Genomic DNA, 21,308 nt, shown 5'->3' with positions numbered 1-21,308 from the left:
CTGCGGAGGGATACTAACTTCCGGGGAGGCCTGCTCTGCGTTCCGAGCGCCGCCGCTGGGGCGGGCGGCTGTGCGAGCCCCTGCGAGGCGGGCCGCTGCGGGAGCTCGGGCCCCCGCTCCGGGTCTCGAGATCTGGGGGAGATGACGTGGAACTTGCGTGGGAAAGTCAGCGTGCCTTGACAGACGTCTTGGGAAGTGGGAGGACCTTGGGAGGGAGATTCGTGCAGAGGCAGGGAAGGAGCTAAGGAGGCCGGGGCGCTGCCTGACTGAGTCCACGGGCAAATCCAAGGTGGAAACGGGGCGAGAGGAGAGTTACCGAGCAGGAGGACGCGGCCTGGGGCCTCGGCGGAAGGGACTTTAACAGACTGAGCTCCGGAACCGCTCATGACCCCTACGCTGCAATGGCACCGCGCACCGGGTTTCAGATGAAAGACTGCCAGGCGTGGTGGCCTTGCCTCTCGTTCCCGCACTTGGGAGGGCCTAGGCAGGAGGTCGTTTGAGACCAGCCTGGGCAACAGGGAGAGTAGATACTAAAGTCTGGAAGAAATAGGTTTGAAAGTTCGGAATTAGGATTTATATCCCTCACCTGCATTTGAGATCTAACAGTTGATGAGAAACACACAAAAGTGCCTCACTGAAAGTGGACAGAATATTTGAAAACCTAATTCACATTTAAAAAAATATTGTGCCATGATCAAAACAGGTAAAAAGATGTACATTACATATTAAGAGAAACACACACAATGCAGTTCTTGGTTTTGTGTGGATAAAACTCAATATGCTTTTGGTATTTGTGCTGAAAAGTGTGACGCGGTGGGTGAAACTACCAAATACTCTGACCTTTTTAGAAAGTAATCAGAAAGACTATGAAGATTGAAAATGCACAGGCCTGGGCTGGGTGGATCCTTGGCAGAGGGTGTGGATGTGCAAGGCCCTGGGTTTTGTCCCCTGCACTAATTAAGATGCACAGACCCTTTGACTTTTAGACACCCTTCAGAAATCAAGCCACCAGAACTGACAATGTAGGTACAAAGACTTGTCTACAAACTCTTCTCAAAAGCCAAGCATAGCCATCAACTCAGTGTCCATCAAGAGAGAATGGGTGATTGAATCAAAATGTATCCATACCATGGAAGTGTAGATGTTCCTAATGAGAAAAAAAATTTGTCCATAAGTAACTAGAAAGTTATCCATGTTATATTTTGGAGAAAACAAAAAAGGAAGGTACAGATGAATGCCTGTGTGTAACTTAATCTCTCAGTGTGAGTGACTATGTGTTCCATACAGGAGGACACCTGTGGCTGCACCCACCCTCGGTGCTGAGTGGCCTCAGGAAGGAAGGTGAGGGGGTTGCACCTTACATACCACTGCTGTGCTTGATGTTCACAAGTGTGTGTGACGAATACAAGTAAGAATCAGGCACTGGGTTCCCCCCCCCCCAAGTAAATGTCCATCTGTGATCCAGGGCGACTGGATGGGAAGAAGGGACCCAGCTGGGTGCTCTGACTCATGGTGGGGAGACCTGAAATGCTGGCACATGTTTTAATCACTCTGGGCCTTGGGGCCTCCAGAAGGTGCCGGAGCAGTTCACAGAAACTCGTGTGTGGGTCTTCCCTCTGCCAGGCAAGAGAGTACCCTCCCTCACCTGTCCTCCCTCTCTGTCCCTGTCTCTGGGCTGCTGCCCCTTGGTCCCCCTCCCTGGCAAGGCCATGGCTCCACCCTCAGTAGAAGAACCTTCTCTGGTGGTGGTGGCAGAGTCCCCCCATGAGCTGTGGCCGGCATGGCACTGGATGGAGGGGCGCAGAGCAGGGCCGGGCTGCTTTGTGCAGGGCGCTTCCCTGAGGGACCAGAGACAGTGCTCCCAGCCTGCTCAGCGGGTTCCCCAGTGAGCTGGGGGGGGGGGCTGCGGGAGGGTGGAGGGGACTGTAGCTGAGAGGTGGGGGCTGTGAGCAGGGGTGTGTGTGTGTGTGTGTGTGTGTGTGTGTATGCATGTCTGTGAGGATTTGAATAAATGAGTTTATTTTATTTGAAATTATATTAATTCTAGATGAAATTTGTTGTTTTTACAGGTTAGGAATGCCATATCCAAACACTTGAATGTTTAAAACAGATGAAAACTGGTTTTAACATAGTTTTTTAAAATTATAAGCATAATACATACATACTTGTGCCCTGAGGGAAGGACATCAGGAAGCATGGAGCATCTGACATACTCACTATTACAGACTGAGTCCTGCCTTGTCTGAAATGGTGTGTTGGAGTCTAACCCTCAGTATCCCAAATGTGCCCTTATTTGGAGACAGGGTGAACAGAGGTATCAAGATGGAATTAGGTCATTAGGGTTGGCCCTAATCCAGCATGACTGGTGGTCTATGAAAGACAGATTTGACACAGAGACATCACATACAGAGAGAAGATGGTGTGAAGAGACACAGGGAGAACAGGGCCCTGAGGAGCCTTGAGGTACAGGGTCATGGAAGTGTAGCTGCTCCCTCTGGTGCAGCCTTCCCTCAGACCCTCAGAAGGAACCGCCCCGGTGAAGGCTCGACTTTGAGCTTCCGGTCTCAGAGGTTGAGCCGTACCTACCCACTGCTTTAAGCCACACTGTGGGTGGTACTTTGTGACTGCAGCCTTAGCAACGTGATACATATTTTGATACAAGGAAATGGGTGGGGTGGGGACTGCTCTAACAACCACCTATAAACATGGAAATGGCTTTGGAATTGGGTAATGGAGAGAAGCTGGAAGAATTGAGAACCATGGCAGATAAAGCCCAGGTTATCAAAAGACACTGTTGGTAAAACATTAATGGAGGTCCCCGTGAGCCCTGACCCAGAAAGATTAGGCCTGCAGGGGAGGACACCTCAGCTAAGAGAGTGCACAGCCTCAGGGACACAGTGGTGCTAGACCAGAGGGCAGATGGCTCTTCCTGGAAGGTCTGAAGTGGGAGGAGATGAGGAGGCCACCAGAACCCCAGGACCCACCCAGAAAATGGGCTAAAGAGTTACCAGCTTGAACATGTCATCCATGAAGGAGCAAGAGGTGTGGCAGTGGGGTAGACCGCAGGGACCCGTGGTACAGTGTGAGGGAGCACGTGTCTCTGTGGCAGCACAGAGCCCACAGGGAGGCTGCAGGAGGGCCTTTTGTGGTAAAGTGTGAGTGAGTAGCCGTTCCTGTCAGCTTCCCTGCACTAGACACATCTCATGGTGGAGGCGTGTCTCCATCTACCCTGATGTGTAGAGACCCCTTGCGTCTTGGGCTGTGGACTGACTCCAGTAAGCTCTAACTCACCCGTGTGTAGACGTAGAGGTGCTCGTGCCGCTCTCCTTTTCCTGTGAGGGTACATGAACATTCATCGGTGAGTTTTCGGCCCTGAGACTCCGTCCCCACAGCCAGCTCCTCTCTTACTCGTTTGGGGAGGGCAGCAGAGCTGCCTTGGGAGGACTGCTCTTGGGGAGAGCATCCTCCCTCAACCACGTTACGAGAGCATGTGTTTTCCTTCCCCTGGGTGGAAGCAGGCACTGGCGCTGGTTGAGTGATGGGTGTTTATGAAACCTTTCTTTATTCCATATCTTGCTCTGTTGCCCAGGGTGTCCTTGAACTTCGTGCCCCATCCTGACTGTGTGCCACCGTGTACCACCATCTTGATGTATCTCGTGAAGAGAGCCGGCTGATTTTTGGGGGTGTGCGCACTCCCCGGCCTCCCACTGGCCACGCTGACCTCAGGCTTCCCTCTGGTGCGGCCTTCCGTGGCGTGGGGCTCTGTGTTTCCAGCCTGCCGAGGCCATCATGCAGCTTTCTGTGCTCATGTGCCATCCGTATCCCCCTGGGTGAAGAACCTGTGATCATTAGCCCAACTGTCACCTGCGTCTTTTTTCTTAGACTCCAGCTCTGTAGCTCTTAGTGAGTCCTGGGTACGACATGTGATGTGGAAATACTTTGTGCATGTCTCCTGGGAATCAAATATTTTAATAAAGCCCGTTTGTCAGTTTTTCTCAGTAGACTTCGATTTTGGTGTTACATTGATGGAATTTTGCTGAACTCAAGGTCAGAAAGAATTTCATCTGTTTTCCTCTAGGAGTGTCACAGTTTAGCTGTGGAGTATAGCATGACTGTTTGCAGTGAGGGTGTGTGGGCGTGACGAGCTCAGTGACTTTTAACTGCAGGTATGCTCGGCTCTTCCAGACCACTTGGCAAACTCATCCCTCTCCCACTTCCATTCCCTTGGTTTAGAGTGAGCTGAGTGGAACTGAGAGGTTGGGTGTGCTCTTCCGTCCTTTCTGTGTGCCTGTCTTCCTGTCAGTGCCACATTGTTCCCATCTGCATCTCCCAGAGCACCATCCTGGTTGCCAGAGGCCGGGTCCTCAACTTCCACACCTACGGTGGGACCGGCTGCCATTCCGCCAGACCTAGTTGCAAGGTTCCAGGGAGGAGGTGACGCAGGTTGCTGAAGGGATGGTGCCCATCTTGAGTTTAAAAGGCTGCCTTCTCTGTGCTCAGCTCGACAGCTCTGGCCGTCTTCCACCACGCAGCAGGCCTTCAAAGGAAGGCCTTCGGAGGGGCTCATGGCTACACCTGGAGCGCAGCTGCTGGTCCTCCAGGCACTGTTCTGCCTGCCTCTCCAGGAGTGGACGGGTCAGGTCCTCACGACAGGTGGCCCCACAGCAGCAGGCGGCTGGGGCTGGCCGTGGGCATGGGCCGCAACCTGTCAGTCATTCACGTCACCACCACAGACCAGCGTCAGCGTACCCAGCGCTGGGCTCTCATCTGGCCCCAGCTAGAGTGGCTCTGGGGTGAATCCACGGGGCCAGGCTTGTCCCACCTGGATGGACTTGGTCCTGCCTGATGACCGGGGAGACTCACAGAGGCCATTCCACGGAGGCAGTGAAGGGCTCCTCAGGCCACGAAGGACCCACGGGTCTGGGGCCAGAGTCCTGGCTGGAAGGTGCTGGGTGCCCCACCCCCAGCACCTCTCTGTGCAGGAGCGCCTTCTCAGCAGCCATCCTGCGGGAGCTGCCGTCCATCCTCTGGGCTGAGGAACAGTGTGCCCAGGAGCCGAGGGAGGGCTGGCCGTGGAGGGAGCCTGGACCCTGGACCCGCGGAGCCTGCACTCTGCAGGTGCTGCTGTGTGACTCAGGGCTGGCAGGGCTCATCACTGGCTCTAGACACCTCCTCCTCCCATAAAAATGTCCTGTGGTGCCTCGGAAAGCCCCCGATGCCCTGGGCAAAGCCGTGAGTGCCACGCTGTGGCCGGGCTGGCTGTGGTCCGTGCTCTCTGTGAGGGAGGCGGCCTGCCTGCAGCCACACTGTGCTCCTGAGGACCTGCTCCTGGAGGTGCGGCTGGCCCACAGGAGTCCCCCTGGCATCTGCAGTCATGAGTTCTTGGATGGAGGTGCCCAGTCCGTGAGCTGCTGCTTCCCACCTCAGACCAGAGTCTCGGTGGGCGGAAGCCAGGGGACATAGGCTTGTCACTGATGCAGGGAGACATTTCACCAGCACAGCTGGCGTCGACGGGGACTTCCCAGGCACCTGGGAACCTGGGCCCTGGATGCGCAGGCAGAAAGGTAGACCCCGGGCCCTTACTGCCATGCAGGGTGGCCCAGGGTCACTTTTGATGGCCAAGTCCAGCATGGGGCAGCAGGACGTGATGGAGCTCCCACTATCTGTGTCAGTAAATGTTAGGGCAACCAGAGGACACTTCTCAAGCCCACAGACACTGTGCTGAGTCCCTTCCAAAGAGTCAGCGAAGCCACTGGACCCTTCAGAAATCCCGGCTCCACCTGCTCAGCCACCACCAGGGACCCCTGGCAGTTGAGCTCCGTGAAGAGCAAGGACACATGGAAAGCAGTCGGCCTGCTGGCTTGTCACGTGAAGCAGAGACACAGAGGCGCAACTCCACAGGGAGGCCCCACACGTGTGCTGCAGACCAGAAGCCACACGCTGCACCCCACAGGCTACCTGCTGCACCCCACAGGCCACCTGCTGCACCCCACAGGCCACACTGTACCTACCCCACAGGCCACACTGCACCCCATAGGCCACCTTCTGCACCCCACAGGCCATGCTGTACCCCACAGGCCACACTGGACCCCATAGGCCACCTACTGCACCCCATAGGCCATGCTATACCCCACAGGCTACCTGCTGCAGCCCACAGGCCATGCTGTACCCCACAGGCCACACTGCACCCCATAGGCCACCTACTGTACCCCACAGGCCACGTTGCACATCACAGGCCACCTGCTGCACCCCACAGGCCATACTGCACCCTACAAGTCACACTGCACCCCACACACCACGCTGCACACCACATGCTATGTTACACCCCACAGGCCATGATACCTGTGCATCACATGTCATATTACACACCACACGCATTCTGCACACCACACGCCATGATGCACACCACACTGCACTCCACACACACGCTGCACACCATACACCATAATATGTATATACCCATGCCATGTACACCATAGCCATGTTACACAGAACACGTTACACACATGCCACTCCATAGTAACACACCACAGAGCACATGCCCTGCCACACCATTACTATACACTCACCAACCTAGAGGTGGGCAGAGGGGCACGGCCGCCAGGTCCTGCCACACAGCACACCTGAGTTTGCTCAGCCCTGGGTGAGGGTGCCACCAGGCAGGCCTACCTTTGGACGCCCCTTCTCTTTGAGCAGAGTCAGCCCTTCCCGCCTCGTGGGCACTTGGTTCTGCTGGAAGCGGGCCTGCATCATGTACTCGAAGGTGCTCAAGTGCTTGGCCACTGCAAGGGGAGGGCAGAGTCACCTGCAGCAGTGCCCGGCACACATCTGCACCTACAGTGGCCTCCAGGGTAGAGGACACCCCACCCTGCCCAGGGAGCAGCCCACGAGGCCAGGACAGGGTACGGCTGTCTATGCCGGCAGTGGGAGCCCTTGCACATCTCATGGGAGGGCCTGGACTTTCAGGGGCCCTGCTGCCCAAGTCTGGGCCCCAGCCCTATCCAGCATGTTGAGGGATGTCAGCGAGGACCTCCCAAGGACCTCTTGTGCTCCTCTCCCTGCAGCTCGAGGGGCTGTTCCGGAAACCCCTGTGAGCCTGGTGGAGGCCAGAGGGCAACTCAAGTAGGGCAGCGCCATGCCCACCTGGCAGGAGTGCCTGGGGGGTTCACTGCTCACAGCAGATGCGGTCACATGGCCCCCACCTGCGCTTCTTCCTGAGACCTGGGCTGTTGTGCCTGGGTGCTGAGGGAAGGCTGGGGCAGTGCCACCAGTCAAGGAGCCAGCGGGCCGGAACCCTGGGTCGCCTCAGCCTGCGCTTCCAGAGGGGGCCTGCCCATTCCTCCTTCCTAAAGCTCAACAGGCACAAGTGCAGGGGGCATGCAGCTGCCCCGGGACATCGCAAGGCCCCACGGAGCGCTGCCGCCGCCCAGGAGACAGGCCCTCCGGGAGGCCTCCTGTGCCCATGCTGTGCTGCAGGGGAAGTGCCTCCTGGCTCTGCCTGCTCTCCACACCTCCCTGGCCTTGGAACCTGTGTCACAGGAGGAGCATCTAAACCTCGCTTGCTTCTCCTCCTGGGCTGCCCTGGTGCCCTCCAAAACTGACCGAGCGCCTGTGCAGCTCCTGGGTCGCACCTGGCCTGGTGAGCTCCACATGAGCATTGCCATCTGATGGTTGGAGTGGGCAGGGTGTGTCAAGCCCCCCTGAGAACCCAAGGCAGAACCCTGTAGAGCAGATGAGCATCCTGCATGTCCTTCAGCACGTCCAGGTGCCAGCGGTCAGCTTGGGCAGTCTTGGACCTGTCCTTGGTCTCCTCCGGGTGTTCTTCCCCTGGTTTGCCTCCGTGGAGCCTCTGCATGGGCACTTGAGTGTTCAAACACTCTGGGCACTGAGCTGCACCTGTCTGCTTCCTGGCGGAGCCTGAGGGCCCCTGCCTCATGAGCTCCCACCTTGCGCTGGCCCTTGATTGGGGGCTGGGCCTGGAGGCCTGTGCCACAGCGAGGCTATTGCCAGGCCACCTGCCCTCTCTCCTGCCTTCCTGATGACCTGCTCTGATGAAGCCACACCAGTGTGTGACGTGCAGGCACACCGCAGCTACATTGTGCGCAGAGAAACCAGCCTGTCAGCCACGGGAACAGGAGGCTTGAGTATGGCCATCCACACACATTGCCAGCTGGTCTGCAGGCCTCTGGGCCCAGAGCAGCCGACCAGCAGGGTCGTCCTGGCCAAGACATATCTCTGTGGCACAGCTGAATACCAGGGTCAGATTTCTTGGATGGACAGCATGAAGGTAAGTCCTGGTCAGTCCTGGAGGAGGGGCCAGCCCCTCGCTGCTCTTTGCCCACAGTCCTCCGTACCAGCAGGGGCAGAGAGGCCCTCGGTGCTCTTCCTGCCTCCGCCCACCTCCATGGGCTGGGATGCCCTGGGCACTCCTCTCAGGGGTGTTCCCAAGCCCTCGCCTGGCCTGGTGACCTGAGCACTGTCGTCAAGGAGGGTCCAGGATCGAGGCAGTCAGAACAGGAACCTGGGGCCCTGCCGACTCCCGCGGGAGTCCTGGAGCCCTCCAGGTGCAGGTGCTGCCCGTGCATGGGCCCTTCCTTGCAGACTGGGCCCATGTGGGTATGCAGGCACTGCTCCTCCTGTGGAAGCTGCTGGCGCGGAGTGCCTTTGAGTGTCTGCAGCTGGTGGGGGCTGTGTGAAAGACCACTGCCTGGCAGAGAAGAGAAGCAGCCAGCACGGAGGCCTCTGCTGGACTCCGGCCCCATGGAGCCACCTCACCTCGTCCAGCCGACATCTGTGGCCTCTGAGTCTGGGAGGGCAGGGACCTGGCGGAATTCAGGAGGGGCAGGGCCAGTGCCCCGAGCTGCAGAGGTTAGGTCTGTTGGGGCGAGCAGATACTCGGGGGCACACACGGCCTGCGGCGGGAAGGAGATCCTAGGAATTCGCGGGACCTGCTTCCCTGGCATGGAGGCACCCAGGGCTCCACATCCAGGCCCTGGAGAATCTTTGGCGGGTCCTTGAGTACAGGAGGAAATTCAAGCTGCAGGGCCAGAGCCCCTGGGTTCCTCCTCAGCCTGACACCCGCACCAGGCGACGTGGCTGGGGACTTCTCGCCCTAGGAGCCTGGTTGGCCTCTTGGACGTCTGGGACGCAGAAGCGAGAGGGTGTTGTACCAGGCTCTCAGGCTCCAGCCCAGGCCCCTTGCTGTGGGCCGGTGCTCTGGGCCGGGGTGTCTAATCTCGGCATTCCCATGGGAAGGGGGCACGCTGCTCCGCAGGTCCCTTTGGGCCCCTGGCTGTGTCCATACCCAGCACCACTGGCTTTCAGTGGGCCGCAGAAGTCCACCGTGTTCCCGGGGTCCTGCTCCCCTACAGAGACCTCCTATCCTGCAACAAGCGGAATCTAGTGTCCCGCAGTGCCCATCAGGCTGGGCCCACCACTCCAGAGGCACCCCCGGCTCTCACTGCCTGCCACAGGCGGCCTGATGCCTACTGGACGTGCCCAGCCACCTCCTCCCACCTTGGCTGGCACCATCCACACACTGTGTGCATCTCCTGGTCCTTATCCTGTCACCATGGCACAGGTGACCCCACACTTCCTCCACAGCAGTGCCCACTGTGCTGGCACACAGTGGCCTGACTCATGCTCACCATCACAAAGCCACTGGGCACTTGGGGCTGTTATCCTGCAGGTGTAGAAAGGACTCCAGGCCTGAGAGGACCTCGGCATGCAGCCCCAGCTTCTGGCCCTACCTGGGGGTCAGGAGTGAGCGGTGTTGGTCAAGAGGGGAATAAATCCTGGGTGAGCAGACTCCAGGAAAGACTGCAGTCAACGAATCTGAAAGCACTTACACAAAAGATGTTTCTAGATGGTCTAGAAAGGGGTGTGTCCTAAAAACCATTCCTAAGGTGGCCCGAGGGACTGCCCTTCCTCCAGAGATCTAGTTGCAGAGAACATGAGGTCCTCTGGAGGGCTCCATGTTGATAAGACAGCACATGTCCCTGGCGGACCTGCCCAGTCCAGAGGGGTCAAGGGTCACTCTCCTCCGGCAACACATACCTTCTGTGTACCCCACTGACCTGGCCATTCCCAGTCAAAGCTCTGAAAACAACACATTCTGGCCCCCACAAGACGCAGTCAGAGGGTGACGTCGAGGGCAGGACAACAGTGCTCCAGGCTTGGGGCGAGATGTGTTACCCGCATTCTCCTGGGTTGGGACACTATGGGGCCACCTGTGGGGCCTCCCCTCTGCCAGGCACAGGAAGGGTGGCAGACACAACATGGTCAAGGTGAGGCCCAGAGCCTGGCCTGGCTCCACCTCAGAGCAGGCATCTGTCGGAATGACACCCACTGCCCCGTCTCTCACTGCCCAGAGAACAGGAGGCTCCTGGTGGCAGCATGGCAGAGTGCAGGCGGTGCACGGCGGCCTGGCTCTGCACGCCCAGGGTCCTCCAGCTGTGTCGGGGAGGGGGCTGTGCGGCCGGCTCGGCCTCTCCTTGGTAGGGTGTCTGCCTCCACTGCTCTTTTCCCGTCCTGCCCTTGCGAAGGTGCTGCTCCCCGTCTCTGCACATTTCTGACTTGTCTTGACGCCTCGGCAGAGTCTAGCCCTTCACAGGCCTGCTGAGCCTCCCTGGCCTCCTTCCTTCCTGTGACCCACCCTGTGCCCTGGCTCCTTTCTGGCAAGGCTGCCCAACGCACCACCTGCCTCGGGTCAGGGAAGGCGAGCGCCAGGGCCCTGTCAGGTACGTACTCAGGTAGAGGTGGAAGACGAGCAGGTGCCCGAGCAGCACGAAGCTGGTGGAGCCCAGCAGCAGCACCACTGTGAGGATGAAGAAGACCACGGGGGTCTTCACCTGCACGGGGCACAGGGGCAGGAACAGCAGCCACTGGTTGGAAGACCTGACATCTGTGGACACAAGGGAGGCACTTGCAGCCAGCGCCTGCTGACCGCTGCCCACCCAGCCCAGGCAGGCCCCCAGGCTGCGGGCCACCCCTGCCGAGGGCCCTGGGGATCTGCAGGTGAGGCTGAGAGAGGAGACAGCCACCTGTCCCCTAGCACCTGCCCTTCCCACAGGCCCCGGGCCCCTCTGTCCCTGGTCAACCTGGCAGGCCACAGCCCTGCCTGGGGGCATTTCCCGGGCAGGGCCTTCTGTGAAGGGCTGCCAATGCCCAGAGCCACGCTGTTTTCAAACTCAGGTGTCAGAGAGTCCTCAAGGGCTGTGGGTACAGCTGGGCAGATCTGGATGCGCAAGGTGACCTAGGTCAGGACTGGACTCTTTCTAGACAGGTTCCAGCCTGTGCCATCTGACAGGGAAAGCCCCTTGCTGCCTCATGGACAGGTGGGGACGCTTGATGCCAGCCCACTTGTGTCCAGCACTGGCATGATGAAGTCCAGTGTATGGGAGGCCATGCCCCACGGAGACTTCTGGAACAACGAGCCAGGAGTTTGCCTCAGCCACGCACAAGGAGCCGCCTGGAGCGGCCCAAGTGCTCCCTGAGACACACCACACCCAGTGACCGGGCAGACCCACGGCCACGGCCCCTGCTCTTCCCCTCGCAGCTGCCTCGTGCCCCACAGGAACAAGGCTGATCTGTGGTCTGGAGGACCTCTTTCCCCAGAGGAGAGAGCATCGTGGTGGTTCTGGTCTGTAGGGTCAGCCACCAGGGGAGGCAGCTTTGGGAAGTCCTGGGCGGGGAATGGGGACACAGAGGCCGAAGGCGTTCCCTGGACCTCAAGGTCATTCCTGGAGGGTGTTCCAACACGGTGGCTCAGGAATGTTTCAGAACGAGCAACAAGCAGGTTGTGCCCCTCCTGCCATAGAGCTGGTGTTCCTGTGGTGCCTGGGGCTGAGATGGCCAGCCACGCTCTGGCCCCACCACCATGCTCCTGGTCAGTGTCCTGGGCTGTTGTGACAATGACCATAAGCTGGTGCCCCCTCTATCGGGCCCACTTTGGAAGCAAGTCTGGAATCAGAGTGTGCTGAGCTACATTCCTCCAGGCTCCCGGGAGGTCCTGCTCTGCCCACTCTGGGGGCTCTGAGCCCTGGGTTGGTGGCCACTTGCTTCAGCCCCCACCTCCATCTCCTTCTCCACAGGGCCTGTGTGTGTCTCCTCTTCTGTCCCTCCAGGCCTGATCCTGGGTTTGGGCGCGCTCCTCATGGGCAGACCCTGACCATGTCTGCCAAGGCCTTCCTCTACACACGATGCCCTCCTGGTCCTGAGGTCAGGACGTGGGCGTGTGTCAGAGGCCAGGCTGGCCTGCTCATCTCATTTGCTCCAGAGCAGACTTCTGCACCCAGCCTGGGCTGCCAGACCCACCCAGTCCAGTGCTGCCCCGGAGCCTGCAGCTCTGCCTCCCTGGCTGCTTCTGCTCCTGGCAAGACAGGCCCCTGATGCTCTGCCCCTCAGAGTCTGGCTGGCCTGGGCTCAGTGCTGATGGAGAGGTGCCGGAGGGCCGGGGCACATACCCACCCTGCCTGGACGCAAGGCCTCAGAGCAGCACGCCTGCCCCCTGAGCACGGGGACATCACTGGCCAGAGTGTGGGTGCTGGGCTGCTGCTCAGCTAGGGAGACCTGGGGGAACGGGGGCACCCTCAGACTGAAGACTCTCCCAGGAAGAAGGCTGGGGCAGGGCTTGGCCCAGAGCCCAAAAGCCCGGGAGGCCTACCTTTGTACAGGGGGTCCGTGCGGAGCTTGGTGGGGTTGACGAAGTTCTGGATGACAACGTACAGCAGGAGGACCATCAGGCAGAATAGCCCACACAGGGCTGAGGCCACAGAGGTGAAGAAGAACCTGAGGGAGGAGCCGGGACGGCTGAGGCACCACCGCCAGGACCTAGCCAGAGCCGCAGGCCTCCCGCAGCCACGTCCGCCCGGAGCAGGCGCACCCAGAGCCAGGCCGCCTGCCACTGGGCATCCCTCCATCCATCATGCCCTGGTTCTTTGGACCATTCTTTCAAGTCTGCAGGCTGACATCACTGGCTGTTGTGACACTGGTCATGCCCCATGCCCCCCACCTGAGCCTCTCTGTGTCCATCCTGTTGCCACGGACAGCAGAGCCCAAGGCCTTGTGGAACCTCACAGCTGCTGCCTTCCAGAGCGTGTCCTTCTCACTGCCCGTCCTGCAGGTGCTGTCCCTCTGTCCCTTCCTGCCTTGTGCCTGGGCTCATCCTCTGCAGGCAGTCTGCAAGGCCACGTGCTCTTTCCTGGGCCAGGCGTGTCCCCCTCCTCACTGCTGAGGCACAAGAGCATTTCCCAGAGCCCTGCGTGTTTTCTATCCACTTCAGGGGCCAGGTGACATTCTAAGTGCCACTGTTCTCTTGCTTTCCTGGCCTCCAGGGGATGAAGGGACAAAGAAGCTTGTGCCAGCATGGGGCCGGTGCTTCCCCAGGCCCTTGCCTGCGTGACCTTGAGCTGGTGCTCACCCTGGTGTCTTCTGAAGAGCAGACCCTCCCTAGGCCCATGTGCTGGCTCTGCCCCATGTGCTGGCCTTGCCCGAGGCCTCTGCTGTGCCAGGCTGCTCAGGCACCAAGGGGTGCAGCCCGCCTCTGCCCTTGCCGGGCAGCCCCTCTCAAGGGTGCAGGTCAGGGCCTGTCAGGCCCATCCCACCACCTGGCTCCACCACTGCTGTAGTGCGGGCCACTCAGGGCCCACGTCTGGGCCTGGCATCCCTGCACCCTGGTGCCTTGCAGGAAGTGGGACCTGAGCTCACAGCTCCTACTGTGGCCGGTGTGCTGCCACGCCGCAGGGCTGACTAGAGCCTTGTCTCCCGCGTTAGTCCAGGGTGGCAGGCACCTGTTTCTTCCCAGGGACGGTCATAGACTGCCAAGCTGATATCCACCCTGGGCCCAGGCACAGCGGACTGAGCACGCCATGGACCCTCTGTCCAGTGACCCAGGAGCACCTCCATCCTGCACCTGGATGCTCTTTTCATGCTCCAGGTCTGGCCACCGCTCCTGGGGTTGATGCCTTGGTGTGGAGAGGTGGGCAGGCCTAGGGAAGCAAGCAGGTCTGGGGGCTCTCTGGTGACTAGCCTTGTGGGCATGAGCTGACCCAGCATGTCCAGGACGGCTCCACCAAACATGTTCCAGAACAGTGAGACTCAGGCCCTGAGCTCTACCCCGCCGGGGTCAGGGATGTGGCCCTACGATGGCCCTTCTCCCTATGGTGCCCCAGGCCCGCCCCCAGCCCGCGCCCACGTGCTGGCCTCCACCTGGTGATCCTCTGCCAGCCTCACCAGTAGTTCCTGCTCCCCACACAGTTGTTGAGCCATTTGCAGTGGTGGTCGAATCCAGAGACGCACTTGTTGCAGGAGCTGCAGTGCTTGGCTTTCTCGCTCCTGGAAGGGAAGCAGGAACATGCTAGCCCAAGGGTGCAGACCCACAGGGTCAGGGCCCACCTCCTCAGGCCAGGCAGGGCTGGCCCAGGAGAGCTGGCTCCATGTGGTCTGGGAACAGGGTGTGCAGCAGGGAAGGGAGGCTGAGGCCTCCACCTGGAGTCAGGAAGGGCACTGGAGGCCTGTTGGGGATGGATCATTGCTGGACTCTGGCTGCAGAGTAGGAGGAACCCACCCAGTGGGAAGATGGCTGCCCCTAGCAGCCCACGTACGTTGATCCCTGATTCCCAGCCGTGCTCAGCTGCCTGGCGAGTGCCTGGCAGAGGCCACACCTGCCACACGGTCCCAACCATGCCTTCTGAGCTGCCCCACACCCCACACAGCCGTGCCATCTCCCGACACCGGTGCCCAGGGCCCTGAGACCTGGGACACTGGCAGGCACAGCCGTGATGGCCACCCTCTTCCCCAGGGGCAGGGCTCCTCTGGAAACCTGGGGAGGATGGGGAGGACAGCACTGAGTGAGGGGTGAGCCAGGCTTGAGCCCCCCTCCAGGAGCCCCAGCCCTGCCTCTGGATGCAGGGACAACGGAGCATCAGCCCCATGGTGAGCTGTGAGGAATTAAATGCAGCCATCCAGGCACGGCAGCCCAGGCCAGCCCCGCCCCAGCCCCCGCAGGGTCAGCTACTGTCTCGGAGCCCAACCCCAGGAGGTGGCCCTGGCACCTCAGGGGCCTGGCAGGGCACTCACACAGTGACCTCACACAGGTGGCAGTACTGGTTCTGGATCACGTGTGCATGTTTGGACCGGTCGAAGGTCGGCACAGGCTGGGCATAGCTTTTAAGTCGCACGTTGACTTCGGCGGGGTCAATGGTAACAGCAATCAGGTGGACCAACATGTGGAACAGGAACACGGCTCCCATCACCTGGGCTGTCAAGGAACACTCGGGCTGGCCTGGTCCGTGTGATGCAAGGTGTCCCTGCAGCATGGCTGGTGGCAGGGACAAAGGAGGGCCCTTTGGACTCCTTTGTCCAGCACTGCCTGCAGCCTGCACCTCTGGCAGGTCCGCAGAGCACACCCAGACCTCCAGGGGCTCGGCTGGGCTGCAACTGAGCCTGGGGCACACATGTGCCGAAGCCCCCATGGGAGCCAGAGCCTCGCAGGGCTGCAGGAAAGAGGCAGCCCCAGCCCAAGGCCCCGGGGGCCTCTCAGCAGTGCAAAGTGGGGCATGGCCCAGGGGACATCTGCTTGCCAGAGGCACTCCAGCCAGGCAGCCAGGACGAGGCATCCAAAACCAGCCTCAGCTTAAGTGGAGGGGGCTGGGCCCCTGAGGACCCCTGGGACCCTCAGCTGGGCCCTCAGATCCTACCTCTTCTGGCCCAGGAAAGCAGACAGAGGGCTGTGGAGCGTAGGGCTCCCATCTCCCTGCTCTGGCTCTGGCCCCTTCCCAGACGGAGGCATGGAGCCCCCAGGCACCCCCAGAGGGAACAGGTGGGACCCTGTCCAACAGGCTACAACAGGCAGGCCACCCTTTGAGCCCAGGCTTTGAGCCCAGGCCTGAGTCTGCTGCAGGGACCTTAATAGCAGAAGCCTCTCCAGCTCCTTCTTGGGGCTCAGGGTCTACGGCCTGGCCCACGGCCCTCAGCTCTATCACAGAGCCCCATGGGCTCCGGGGTAGGCTTTGTGCTGGGGACGCTTCCCATAGGGTTCTGAGAGCCATGCTCCGTGGTGAGGACTAGGCGCAGGAGAAGCTGGTTCTGACCAACCCGAGGCAGGCCCAGTGCCGCTCTGTCCCGGAGCTGGGACAGACTCTCACAGATGCCCTGAGGAGGGCGGGGCAGAGCCAGCAAGACAGCAAGAGGGTCGGGCAGCATGCCCACGAGGAGCTGGACAGCAGGTGGGGAGAGGATGAGTGCTGGCCAGGCCCAGGGAACATCCGCAGGCAAGAACACGGGTCCCGTCAGGCTGTGTGACAGGCACAGAGGTCTTTCCCACACTACTCTGACCCCCCAGTGCTGGGGTGAGGCCAGCACCTCCCTGCCCTGGGCAGAAGAGTCTGAGGCTGTGGCTCCCACAGGGTGAGGGTCAGTGGGGCAGCAGGGTCAGTGGACCAGGTGCGGGGCTGGCTCTCCTGTGAAGCTCTGACAAAGCACAGCCCAGCATATCCCTGCAGGCCAAGCTGAGGGCAAGAGGTGCTACTGCAAGACCCTGGTGGCTGAGGCTCAGGGACAGACCAGACAGGAAGTCGCACTACCTGGAGCTACAACAGTCCTCACCTAACTGGAAGCCGGTGAGCAGTTGGGGCCGGGCAGGGAAGGCAGGCAGGACAGGTCCCACACCAGACCCACAGCCTCATCCCTGTGAACACACGGGCCTCTGTGGGGAAACAGGAGGCTGGTCCCCTGAGCCTCCAGGCGCAGACGCTCGCACCCAGCCTGCAGGTGCTGTGGCCAGGGCCACCCTGACAGAGTCATCTGGGAGAGAAGGGGTCCCGTTTCCACAGGGACCCGGGGCTGCCAGGACAGAAGCGGCCCCTGGACGTGCCCTCTGGGCACGAAGCCATTCATGGGAGGAGAGCGCTGAGGCTCACGTTCCCGCGTGCTGGCAGGCCCTGCCTGCTCATCAACAGGCTTGGCGCAGATCCAGAAAAGCACATGGTCTGGGGTTGTCCTCTTGTGACATTCATGTCACCCACAGGACTGTGTTGGTGACCTTAATGGATCACATAGTGATCAGGAGGGCCTGGCTGCCTACTCTCAGCCACAAGCTGGGGAGCCACCCAGGGGCGAGCCGGGACAGGGAGTACCTCCAGGGCGCGGGGCTTGCCTCTGCTCCTGCCCTCCAGCCACCCCCCAGCAGCCTCAGGCCGAGTGGGGAGTAGAAGGGAAAGAGTGGGGACCCTCCCTCTCCTGCCAGGGCCTCCCCTGCAGTTTCGGCCTGGAGCTGTGTGAGCCGTGCTGGAACATTCCCTAGCAACAATCTGTGTTTGGTAAACAAACAGCGGAAGGGCGCCAGCCCAGCACACACGCCCTTCGCCCTGGCCACTGACCTCTCCTGTCCTGCTCTGCGCAGGAAGAGCAGCGTTCCCAGCGCTGGGTCATGTACTGTCCCCCTCCAGCAACCATAGTGGAGCTCTCAGGCTGGGGACAGGAAGCCCGAGCCCACTGCCACCTTCACACTGCCCGCCCCAAACATGGGCTTTGCAGACGTTTCTCCAGATTAAATACAGTCCCCACCCCTCCACTGGTGCCCCTGAGCCAGCTGTGCAGCCCTGGGGCCCTTCAGGTCGGCCGGCCTCGAGCTCCTTCCAGAGTGGGCTGCCCCCTGCCTCTTGCCCTCTCAGAGTCCAGAGTAAACAACGCTGGCGCCCCCCTGTGGCCACAGCACAGCACCAAGCCCTGTGGCCGGAAAACTGGTTCTGAAGGCAACCAAGCCCTAGACAGAAGGACAGGGACGCTGCAGGACAGAGATCTGAGCCGCCCAAGGTGGGGCCCAGGCTCCTTGAAGAAACAGAGAGGTGGGCTGCAGAGGCCCCTCCAGAGAGCTGCAAGCCCCAGGGCCACAGCGGGACAGTGGGCCACCAAGGCGCACAGAGGAACCACAGGTTGAGGGTCAAGCCACGCTGAGCCCTGATTCCCAGCTCATGAACGGGGCCTTGCACAGAAACAGGGTCTCAAGATGGTCAAACAAGGGTTTTAGAGAAGCCCTGCAGGTCTTCTAAGAAGGGGGACAGGCCAGAGACAGACCCACAGGGGCCAGGCGACCTGAGGACACAGGGAGAGGCCAGGGCCTTGGGATGGGAGAGAGCTCAGCCCTCCTTCACCCTCCCGTCAGCCATCTGTAGCCAGAACGGAGGGACACGTCTGCTGCTGGTGTGCCTTGCAGAGCCGCGGCTCTCATGTGAGCCTTGCAGAGCCGCGGCTCTCGTGTGGCCCTTGCAGAGCCGCGGCTCTCGTGTGGCCTTTGCAGAGCCGCGGCTCTCGTGTGCATGGAGCTGGTAACACTGGAGGCAGAGGCCCAAGAGGCAGCACAACCGTGAGGATTGGAGGCCCTCTTGGCAGGGTGTGAGCTGGCCGAGGTGGGCAGCCCCCAGGACTGCAACCAGAGGGGGCTGTGGGTACAGAGCGGCACACCCACCGTCCTAGGTCTGATTCTGTCCACTCTCCCTAAGAGCAGTGGTGTCCCCACTGAAAGTGCTGGCCCTGTGTGCATGGCTCACAACTACCCTGCTGCCTTCTGCAGAAGCTGCTTGGCCTCCACCAGGCAGGCCACAGGTTGTGCAGCCAGCCTGGATGCCCAAAGACCCGGGGTCAGGGCAAGGCCAGCAGTGGCCAGCAGAAGGCAGGTGTACTGGACTCCAAAGACCAAGAGGCTCTGTGATCATATTCAAGCCCGAGCCCTGGCCAGATTCTGGGCTAAAAGCCCGGCAAAGGACATGGGGGGGCTTGCAGAGGTCTGAGATGGGCTTGGAGGGTCACGGGGCCACTGGCTGCTTCTCATCGCAGCGAGACCCGGTTCTGTGGGGTGCTCATACCTGGGGCGTCCTGTGCAGAAGCAGGAAGGTGAGCCGGGGTGGCGACCATGGCATGGGAAGCATCCCCATGCTCAGCATGCACAGGAGACCCAGGAGGCCACACTGAGGGACATGGAGATCAACGGTGTGGTCTTGGGGTCCGTGGAACTCTGTGGGAGGCTCTAGGTTGGGGAGGCTGCCCAAGACAGGCTTTCAGGGTCTGAGGACTGGGGCAGAGGACCGGGGCGTCAGGCCACAGAGGACATTCTCCAGGCCAACAAGACCAGAGTCTGGGGGATGCCACAGGAGGCAGGAGGGCACCAGGTTCTGCGGAGGGCACAGGGTGGTGGGGAGGGCCACCACCAAGAACTGAGATCAGCCGGCCCAAGGCTACGGAGCACTCTGTGTCTGCAGAGCAGGACGGGCAGCCACACTTTTCAGACCCTTCCTCAATGATGCCTGAGCTCCACACGCATGTTCAGGCGTGGTCAGGGTGCAGCTTCCTGGGGCCCCGTGCTGGTGACTTGGCAGGACCCAGGCCTCCATAAAGGGCTCCCCTGGGAAGTAGGTGCTGCTGCCCACCTCTCTGGGGTTCTGGGAGTGGGGATGTGCAGCTGCCCACTCTGACCAGTCAGGGCCACCCAGGCAGGCTCTGGGCAGCCTCTATTTCAAATAGAAGTTGAAATCACAAGAAGGACCAGAGGGACGTGCACTGTGACCTTCCTAGCACCTCTGGCTGGAATGCAGCCTCGGACCCTGGTAGGACTGACAGCCCCCTCACCCGCCCACTCCAGAAGTGCAGGTGGCGGGGCCTGGTGCTCAGGGAAACCGTGGCTGCAGAGGGCGTCCCAGACCCAAGGCAGAGCGCCAGGTCTGGGGCGGGCAGCATCTGAACTCGAAGGAGAGCTTGTGTGCACTGCAGGTGTGAGCGCGTGTGCACTGTGTGTGCCAGCTCTGTGTGCTTGTGGGGAAGCCGCAGCTTTAACAGGACACGTCCACCCGGGTGGCCGAGTTCCCACCTTAAGATGTGGAAGGAGGGGCACAGCAAACCCGTGGCCCGCTGAAGAAAGGGCAGGCACGGGACGGAAAGGAACGGTCCCCACGCTGGTTCTCCACGAGAGCCACAGAGGTGGCAAGCCCTAGGACAGTGCACGAAGACAGGAAGGAGGGGCTCGTCACCACACGAGGAGGGACCGCCACGGGCCCAGGCTCTGCAGCCTGTTCACCTGACAACTGAAGGAGCTGCTGCAATTTCCTGAAGAATCCCATGTGCCACCGCGGACAGAGGTGGAGCAGAAAGTCTGAAGAGCAGACTACTACAGAAACCGCCAGGGAGCACCCCAGGCCACCGAGCACCACTCAGCAACCACAGTCCCCAAGAGTGACTTCTCAGAACCCCCGGCGACGTGGAGGAGGTGCACCAGAGGCACTGTGTGGGCTTCCACAGGACGAGCCACACGCTGTGGAAAGAGAGCCCCGTTCAGCTGGGTGGCAGCAGCCCTGGGCGACACTGCCCCACGCACAGGGAGGAGCCAGGCGCAGACCCCAGGGCGGCCTCAGTGCTGGGAAGAGGCCCACTGCACACACTCTGTCTTGGAAGCAGGGCCCCCACAGTGGGAGCTTCTGGAAAGGACACCCAGAGGCAGAGCAGACCCGGTGCAGGGGAGCTGGGTCCTGGCCCGGCTGCATGCCCAGGTCCTGCCGCGCCTCCTCCCTGCCCACATTCCACACCCTGCGTCTCTCCCTTGCCAGACCTGTGGTGGGCAGCCAAAGCAGAGGGCCGCATGAGTCGATGGTGGCTCAGTGAGGGCTCTAGCACCCAGCCATCAGGTGTGTCCCCCAAGCAGGCCCATTCCGCCCCTGTCCACTTGTCCTAAGGTCTCAGTGAGGGGGCGGGGCTGGGGCTTCCTGCCAAATGCCATGGTCAGAGGCCTGACAGACCATTCCCATTCCGACACAGTGGGGAGGTCAGCCCAGAGATGGACACTCTCCACCTGGGCACAGCTAACAGGCCATCTGTGACTTAGCAGTGGCTTAGCCACAGGTGTCTGACTTCACACACCAGAGCTAGCTATGAGGCAGGGCACTCGGCAGGACCGTAGAGACACCTGCCCGAGGTGCATGGTGGAGCCTCGGGGTCCTGAAGTCCCTTCCTGCTGGCCTTGCTGTCCTTGGGGGATGACCAGAGTGGACCCCTCAGTGTCCTGGGGGAGCTGGCTGAGGCAGGCCCCACCCTCTCCTGTGCTCACCACTCAGTGTCCCCTGCCACCGCAGGCCAGTGGTCGCCTGCCAAGCCTGAGGGTGGGCTGCACAGGGAGCCCCTTGCCCATGGTGACACGGTGCTAGGGCAGCTGGCCTGGCCTGGGCAGGGGCAGAGCCATGGGCGGGCCTGCTGGGGGATGGGGCCTGCTCATCCCCCTGACGGCAGGCGGCCTGGGGAGCCCCACCAGGAGCAAGGATACAGCG

The 21,308-nt window shown here is 60.9% G+C and overlaps 1 protein-coding gene and 1 long non-coding RNA gene across 4 annotated transcripts; one reads left to right on the top strand and one right to left on the bottom strand.

The window, feature by feature from the left end:
* Window positions 1-29: 29 nt before the first annotated feature.
* On the top strand, window positions 30-4,003 carry LOC124083650 (uncharacterized). 3 transcript variants are annotated; one of them, XR_006848847.1, is made up of 4 exons: window positions 30-703; window positions 1,288-1,341; window positions 2,070-2,250; window positions 3,590-4,003. It is a non-coding gene; the product is annotated as an uncharacterized LOC124083650 (long non-coding RNA). The 3 variants fall into 3 exon arrangements; XR_009225506.1 differs by having other exon boundaries at window positions 30-1,341; XR_009225507.1 differs by having other exon boundaries at window positions 30-1,341; window positions 2,070-3,358.
* Window positions 4,004-6,278: 2,275 nt separating this feature from the next.
* LOC124083649 (palmitoyltransferase ZDHHC11-like) lies at window positions 6,279-17,490 on the bottom strand. Its single transcript, XM_046430413.2, has 6 exons — window positions 17,379-17,490; window positions 15,079-15,319; window positions 14,233-14,334; window positions 12,665-12,789; window positions 10,748-10,903; window positions 6,279-6,782 (listed from the first exon to the last, which is right to left on the bottom strand). The coding sequence occupies exons 1-6, from the start codon at window positions 17,452-17,454 to the stop codon at window positions 6,634-6,636; spliced, it is 849 nt and encodes a 282-aa protein (XP_046286369.2). The 5' UTR covers window positions 17,455-17,490; the 3' UTR covers window positions 6,279-6,633.
* Window positions 17,491-21,308: the final 3,818 nt, after the last annotated feature.

The sequence above is a fragment of the Marmota monax genome, unplaced genomic scaffold, assembly GCF_021218885.2.
Source record: "Marmota monax isolate L192 unplaced genomic scaffold, Marmota_monax_Labrador192_F-V1.1 WCK01_AAM20220418_F8-fsc00082, whole genome shotgun sequence".
In the NCBI taxonomy this organism is placed as follows: domain Eukaryota; kingdom Metazoa; phylum Chordata; class Mammalia; order Rodentia; family Sciuridae; genus Marmota; species Marmota monax.
Note: the sequence above shows the minus strand (reverse complement) of the source record. Positions and strands in the feature narration are given on the sequence as shown.

Excerpts from the sequence above, each read along its gene's own strand:
- LOC124083649 (XM_046430413.2), bottom strand. The coding sequence starts at position 17,454 with ATGGTTGCTGGAGGGGGACAGTACATGACCCAGCGCTGGGAACGCTGC. Across the intron at positions 15,320-17,378 it reads CGCAGAGCAGGACAGGAGAG|CCATGCTGCAGGGACACCTT; the intron begins GTCAGTGGCCAG and ends CCCTGCCACCAG. Across the intron at positions 14,335-15,078 it reads CACCTGTGTGAGGTCACTGT|GAGCGAGAAAGCCAAGCACT; the intron begins GTGAGTGCCCTG and ends CTTCCCTTCCAG.